Source organism: Wyeomyia smithii, chromosome 1 (genome assembly GCF_029784165.1).
Source record: "Wyeomyia smithii strain HCP4-BCI-WySm-NY-G18 chromosome 1, ASM2978416v1, whole genome shotgun sequence".
In the NCBI taxonomy this organism is placed as follows: domain Eukaryota; kingdom Metazoa; phylum Arthropoda; class Insecta; order Diptera; family Culicidae; genus Wyeomyia; species Wyeomyia smithii.
In genome coordinates, this window is record NC_073694.1 from 142,671,717 (window position 1) to 142,679,676 (window position 7,960).

Genomic DNA, 7,960 nt, shown 5'->3' on the forward strand with positions numbered 1-7,960 from the left:
GAGTTGGTGCGCAGATTTTTATTGCTTTGCAGAAATTTGTAGCTGTTGTCATAACTTCTGTAGATTTTTGTTTGCACCTCTATATTTGCGCAGACTTTTTCAAAATTTGTTGATATTGTTGTCAGAGCGAGCACACTTCTTTGAACTGCGGACATATGTTTTCCAGTTTTCAAACAGAAATTATTGGGATTTGAGCAGTTATATGGCATCTTTGGACCTTTTCACAGTGGGGCGACTTCATACAAAGGCTGGCCAAGCAAAAAAAGTGTCGATAAATGCGACTTGGTATTTACCAGGGGGGATCTATCTGTCAAACATCTTGTAACCAACATATTCGGCAACATGGCGTTTGTTTTGGTTTTCGTTCTTTTGGGTAATGAAATTGATCGATGTGAAATATTATAGAATCGGAACGTTTTTGAATCAAAACTCGTAAAACCGCGAAAAACTTTCATGAATGTGTTGTTTAGTGATTTTCCCCCCATTATTGTTCATAGTTACATACATCATGGACCAACAAACGTCATGGACCAGAGTTGATCTGCGATAACGCACACATATATGAAATTTGACAGCAGTGAATCCCCTCTGGTATTTACATAATTTTTTTGGCATTTTTTCTCACATTTTTTTTATAGAATTATATGATCTTTGACGATATATATATATATATATATATATATATATATATATATATATATATATATATATATATATATATATATATATATATATATATATATATATATAATTTTAATTTAAGGAGTAAATGTAGTAATGAAGATAGAAAATTAAACTAACTGAAAATATGATTGTAGAAACTACGAAAAATATAGTTCAGCAGGTGGGACTCGAACCCACAACTTCCAATCTCCGGTCAGATGTGTTCCCGTTACACCACCGCAGAACGTTAAAGACGTAGTTCTAGAATCGAGTTTTGTATCGCTTATCCAATTCTCGCACTTCGTACATTTACTCAGTAGAGACTATTATTTATAGCTGGCTATTGTTTCAACACCCTCAGTGAAAGTTGGAATGACTTCTCAGTGTGAGAGATAGAAACGTGCCAGTAAGTTGCCATCTCTACCAGCAGCAACATCGACTTGCGTCACAAACATTTTTACTTTTCTTTTTTCGACTTTAAGCAAAGTCATGCTATTTTTAATTTTAATTTAAGGAGTAAATGTAGTAATGAAGATAGAAAATTAAACTAACTGAAAATATGATTGTAGAAACTACGAAAAATATAGTTCAGCAGGTGGGACTCGAACCCACAACTTCCAATCTCCGGTCAGATGTGTTCCCGTTACACCACCGCAGAACGTTAAAGACGTAGTTCTAGAATCGAGTTTTGTATCGCTTATCCAATTCTCGCACTTCGTACATTTACTCAGTAGAGACTATTATTTATAGCTGGCTATTGTTTCAACACCCTCAGTGGAAGTTGGAATGACTTCTCAGTGTGAGAGATAGAAACGTGCCAGTAAGTTGCCATCTCTACCAGCAGCAACATCGACTTGCGTCACAAACATTTTTACTTTTCATTTTTCGACTCTAAGCAAAGTCATGCTATTTTTAATTTTAATTTAAGGAGTAAATGTAGTAATGAAGATAGAAAATTAAACTAACTGAAAATATGATTGTAGAAACTACGAAAAATATAGTTCAGCAGGTGGGACTCGAACCCACAACTTCCAATCTCCGGTCAGATGTGTTCCTGTTACACCACCGCAGAACGTTAAAGACGTAGTTCTAGAATCGAGTTTTGTATCGCTTATCCAATTCTCGCACTTCGTACATTTACTCAGTAGAGACTATTATTTATAGCTGGCTATTGTTTCAACTCCCTCAGTGGAAGTTGGAATGACTTCTCAGTTAAATTAAAATTAAAAATAGCATGACTTTGCTTAGAGTCGAAAAAAGAAAAGTAAAAATGTTTGTGACGCAAGTCGATGTTGCTGCTGGTAGAGATGGCAACTTACTGGCACGTTTCTATCTCTCACACTGAGAAGTCATTCCAACTTCCACTGAGGGTGTTGAAACAATAGCCAGCTATAAATAATAGTCTCTACTGAGTAAATGTACGAAGTGCGAGAATTGGATAAGCGATACAAAACTCGATTCTAGAACTACGTCTTTAACGTTCTGCGGTGGTGTAACGGGAACACATCTGACCGGAGATTGGAAGTTGTGGGTTCGAGTCCCACCTGCTGAACTATATTTTTTTCGTAGTTTCTACAGTCATATTTTCAGTTAGTTTAATTTTCTATCTTCATTACTACATTTACTCCTTAAATTAAAATTAAAAATAGCATGACTTTGCTTAGAGTCGAAAAAAGAAAAGTAAAAATGTTTGTGACGCAAGTCGATGTTGCTGCTGGTAGAGATGGCAACTTACTGGCACGTTTCTATCTCTCACACTGAGAAGTCATTCCAACTTCCACTGAGGGTGTTGAAACAATAGCCAGCTATAAATAATAGTCTCTACTGAGTAAATGTACGAAGTGCGAGAATTGGATAATTGATACAAAACTCGATTCTAGAACTACGTCTTTAACGTTCTGCGGTGGTGTAACGGGAACACATCTGACCGGAGATTGGAAGTTGTGGGTTCGAGTCCCACCTGCTGAACTATATTTTTCGTAGTTTCTACAATCATATTTTCAGTTAGTTTAATTTTCTATCTTCATTACTACATTTACTCCTTAAATTAAAATTAAAAATAGCATGACTTTGCTTAGAGTCGAAAAAAGAAAAGTAAAAATGTTTGTGACGCAAGTCGATGTTGCTGCTGGTAGAGATGGCAACTTACTGGCACGTTTCTATCTCTCACACTGAGAAGTCATTCCAACTTCCACTGAGGGTGTTGAAACAATAGCCAGCTATAAATAATAGTCTCTACTGAGTAAATGTACGAAGTGCGAGAATTGGATAAGCGATACAAAACTCGATTCTAGAACTACGTCTTTAACGTTCTGCGGTGGTGTAACGGGAACACATCTGACCGGAGATTGGAAGTTGTGGGTTCGAGTCCCACCTGCTGAACTATATTTTTTTCGTAGTTTCTACAATCATATTTTCAGTTAGTTTAATTTTCTATCTTCATTACTACATTTACTCCTTAAATTAAAATTAAAAATAGCATGACTTTGCTTAGAGTCGAAAAATGAAAAGTAAAAATGTTTGTGACGCAAGTCGATGTTGCTGCTGGTAGAGATGGCAACTTACTGGCACGTTTCTATCTCTCACACTGAGAAGTCATTCCAACTTCCACTGAGGGTGTTGAAACAATAGCCAGCTATAAATAATAGTCTCTACTGAGTAAATGTACGAAGTGCGAGAATTGGATAAGCGATACAAAACTCGATTCTAGAACTACGTCTTTAACGTTCTGCGGTGGTGTAACGGGAACACATCTGACCGGAGATTGGAAGTTGTGGGTTCGAGTCCCACCTGCTGAACTATATTTTTCGTAGTTTCTACAATCATATTTTCAGTTAGTTTAATTTTCTATCTTCATTACTACATTTACTCCTTAAATTAAAATTAAAAATAGCATGACTTTGCTTAGAGTCGAAAAAAGAAAAGTAAAAATGTTTGTGACGCAAGTCGATGTTGCTGCTGGTAGAGATGGCAACTTACTGGCACGTTTCTATCTCTCACACTGAGAAGTCATTCCAACTTCCACTGAGGGTGTTGAAACAATAGCCAGCTATAAATAATAGTCTCTACTGAGTAAATGTACGAAGTGCGAGAATTGGATAAGCGATACAAAACTCGATTCTAGAACTACGTCTTTAACGTTCTGCGGTGGTGTAACGGGAACACATCTGACCGGAGATTGGAAGTTGTGGGTTCGAGTCCCACCTGCTGAACTATATTTTTCGTAGTTTCTACAATCATATTTTCAGTTAGTTTAATTTTCTATCTTCATTACTACATTTACTCCTTAAAATGAAATTAAAAATAGCATGACTTTGCTTAGAGTCGAAAAAAGAAAAGTAAAAATGTTTGTGACGCAAGTCGATGTTGCTGCTGGTAGAGATGGCAACTTACTGGCACGTTTCTATCTCTCACACTGAGAAGTCATTCCAACTTCCACTGAGGGTGTTGAAACAATAGCCAGCTATAAATAATAGTCTCTACTGAGTAAATGTACGAAGTGCGAGAATTGGATAAGCGATACAAAACTCGATTCTAGAACTACGTCTTTAACGTTCTGCGGTGGTGTAACGGGAACACATCTGACCGGAGATTGGAAGTTGTGGGTTCGAGTCCCACCTGCTGAACTATATTTTTCGTAGTTTCTACAATCATATTTTCAGTTAGTTTAATTTTCTATCTTCATTACTACATTTACTCCTTAAATTAAAATTAAAAATAGCATGACTTTGCTTAGAGTCGGAAAAAGAAAAGTATATATATATATATATATATATATATATATATATATATATATATATATATATATATATATATATATATATATATATATATATATATATATATATATATATATATATATATATATATATATATATAAGTAATGCTCGAATGGTTACGAGTATTATAAAAAAAATATTTATTCACGTTTAAGACCGATTACAATAGAACGCACGCTTAAGACTGACTCGATATTCCTATCGCTAAACCTTTTATTAACTAAATCTACCTAGTCAGCACAACCGATATCGTTCGATGGGTCCTCCACGTTGGTACTCGTTGGTCGTGTCTACGTTGCCTTCCTGGGTTGTTGCTACGCTGGATTCTTCCTGGCTCATCATTTCTACGGTGCATCGATCGTTGCGTCCGATCGATGGGGCAAGTTGGCGTTGGTCGTCTCGATGTAGTTACCCTGGCTGTTGCTACGCTGGTTTCTCCTGGCTCATCAATTCCCTGGCGCATCGGCGTGTTGGCATGGTCGGCTGGGCTCGTCTTTTCATAACGTCTCCCCCCATAAGTATCAAGCGTCCTCGTTTGATGTTTAAGGACCTCGGATAATGGCGTCATGGTGTGGACTCCATTGCTTCCGTGCTTAGGCGTATCTTCATTTGTCTTAGCCGTCCCGTCTATTTCTCCTATATGTTTGGGGGTAAGAAGTTCTGGTAGCTTGGTGTGATTTTCCTTGCTCACCCTCGCATGTATTTTTCTGTAGAAAAATGCAGTGAAGAAACAAAAAAAGGTTAGTGCGAGGAGGATGACACCTCCATATGTTACCCGTTTTTGTGTATGGTTTAGAGATATTTGAATCTCGCTGAGTTCTTCCAGGTTCAGGATCCGAAGCATACAGTTTTCTTCGTCATCTTTTGAGTAAGATGTGTTTTGTAGAGGTTTGCTGTAGATTGGAACCAGATACTCGTCTTGTTGAACTACGTCAAGCCTTCCAGAGAATGTAAGGTTGCGAATTCTAATGGTACAGTTTTCGGTTTCTACAATGGTGGCATCCCGTACCATCTTCGAGTTTCCACAAGAGTCTCTTACTTCAGTGTTTTCGGAGGTATCGATCAGGATAACGCCTTTTACAATTTCATTGACTTGGAATGCTTGTTTCGTCTTTACAAGCGGGCATGTTGGTGTTTGATGGGTTAAAATTTTGTAGATACATTCGTCTTCCACCAAGTTGTTACCCTCGCATATGTCGCATTTTGATATTTGGGAGTAAATTAGATCGCCATGCTCAGTAACCAGGTTGATATGAGTGTCGATTCGTGTTTCGTTGATTTTCAAGGTATGAAGTTCCAAAAGGTCGTACGTCTTCTCGTCTAGAATTGGTGTCTTGATGAGTATAACTGCTTGTCCTTTGCTGATGCCGATACTAGCTGTGCTGTACTGAAAAATTTCGTCTAAATAATTCAATTTAAGGTTTTGGTTTACAAGTTTATCGAAAATGTACATTTTCTCTTCTACTGAAAGAATATTTTTGTTTAACAAGCCTATTCTAGAAAATTCTATCTGTTCCTCGATGTTCTCTAAAATATGAATAATTTTATCTGTATTCCAAATAAGGTTAATGAATTCTAAATCTGATCTCAAGCCTTGTACTGAATTATATTCTTTTGATATTTTGGAGCTGATTTTTCCAAGTGCATCTGTAATGTTGTTGATTTTGTCTTTAAAAAGTTCATTGATTTGAATTTGTCGGACTTGGTTGCGGACTAATTTGTTTTCTTGTGTTTGAAATTCTCCTAAGCTTTTATGTATGATTTCGAGATCATCATTATCCGGGTTCCCTGCAATGATTTTAATAGCCGTTCCTAGTGCATTTATTAGTGCTCTTTTTGTTCTGTGTGTATTTAAACTCCTAAGTTTTCCGTTGGCTACTTTAATTTTTGACGTTGACTAACGTCTATATCGAAGTTAGGCCCCTGAATTTAAAAATCTAGTAATTCAACCAGGGAAAACCAGAGAAAAGTGGTCAGGTTTTGAGCGCTTATTTTGCAGTCATCTATAATCAGGTTTTCGAGGTTTTGGCATCAATCGATCAGAAATTCTTTTACGGTTAAATTTATGTAACAAAAACAAACTATTGTTTGAGATACACTATTGAAAAATTGGTAATTAATATCGATTGTCTAAATCATACCGCGCAGCCAATCACTACCTCTCTTCCCAAGCACAGTCGACACTAACGGATACAATCGATCTGACTTTGTTGTTATTGTTGTTGTCACTTTCTGTTTCCGATGTTTATGCTGCTGCTAGCGGAAAAAACCTTGTAAATATGCATCTTTTTGTTGGTGTTAATTTTACGACAGCGGCCGGCGCCCCATCATTCTGATTCCAAAACCGCACCAGTGACATGCGGACGCTAGGTGATAGCAGCTGAAAGGAGGAAATACAAAATAGTACCGGTCATCTCGTGCCGGTTTCACCCGTAATGCTGGTGGCTTTAGTAGTAAATGGCTACTGCAAAACACTTAAATGGCTGGAATTCTGGACGGACTAACCAGGAAACTATAATCGGCAACTGGCACCTTTTGGTGCCTCTAAATTTTGTTACAGAAGCGGCAAATTGAATTTTCTGTTTTACCAAATGATGCTGCTAGCGGAAAAAACCTTGCAAAAATGCATGTTTGTGTTGGTGTTAATATTATGACAGCGGCCGGCGCAGCTTTCAAGAAACATTTGTCTCTTCCATTCCATAATTTGCGTAGCCCATCCCTCTTTTAATTTATCTGACGAAGCCTTGGTATAAAACGTACCGTTCGAACATTTCACCCCATCAGTTTCATTACTAAACCGTACCGGCTACATACGGACGCTATCTTGAAAGAATTCTGGACGGACTGACCAAAAACATGGATATATTCGGCACCTGGCCCCTTTTGGTGCCTCGAAATTTTGTTACAGAAGCGGCTAATTGAATTTTCTGTTTTATTACAAAATGCTGCTGCTAGCGGAAAAAACCTTGCAAATATGCATCTTTTTGTTGGTGTTAATTTTACGACAGCGGCCGGCGCCCCATCATTCTGATTCCAAAACCGCACCAGTGACATGCGGACGCTAGGTGATAGCAGCTGAAAGGAGGAAATACAAAATAGTACCGGTCATCTCGTGCCGGTTTCACCCGTAATGCTGGTGGCTTTAGTAGTAAATGGCTACTGCAAAACACTTAAATGGCTGGAATTCTGGACGGACTAACCAGGAAACTATAATCGGCAACTGGCACCTTTTGGTGCCTCGAAATTTTGGTACAGAAGCGGCTAATTGAATTTTCTGTTTTACCAAATGATGCTGCTAGCGGAAAAAACCTTGCAAAAATGCATGTTTGTGTTGGTGTTAATATTATGACAGCGGCCGGCGCAGCTTTCAAGAAACATTTGTCTCTTCCATTCCATAATTTGCGTAGCCCATCCCTCTTTTAATTTATCTGACGAAGCCTTGGTATAAAACGTACCGTTCGAACATTTCACCCCATCAGTTTCATTACTAAACCGTACCGGCTACATACGGACGCTAT

General features: G+C 37.8%; 1 protein-coding gene across 1 annotated transcript; it reads right to left on the reverse strand.

Moving 5' to 3' along the window:
- Positions 1 to 4,681: 4,681 nt before the first annotated feature.
- On the reverse strand, positions 4,682 to 6,606 carry LOC129733863 (uncharacterized). Its single transcript, XM_055695427.1, has 2 exons — positions 5,218 to 6,606; positions 4,682 to 5,149 (listed from the first exon to the last, which is right to left on the reverse strand). Exons 1-2 carry the CDS (start codon positions 5,893 to 5,895, stop codon positions 5,057 to 5,059), a joined length of 771 nt encoding a protein of 256 aa, XP_055551402.1. The 5' UTR covers positions 5,896 to 6,606; the 3' UTR covers positions 4,682 to 5,056.
- Between the last annotated feature and the right edge of the window lie 1,354 nt (positions 6,607 to 7,960).

Bases quoted from the DNA above. Each gene is read 5' to 3' on its own strand.
- LOC129733863 (XM_055695427.1), bottom strand. From the start codon at position 5,895: ATGTACATTTTCGATAAACTTGTAAACCAAAACCTTAAATTGAATTAT. The intron at 5,150-5,217 runs GTAACATATGGA...ATTTTTCTACAG, and splicing joins TAAACCATACACAAAAACGG to AAAAATACATGCGAGGGTGA.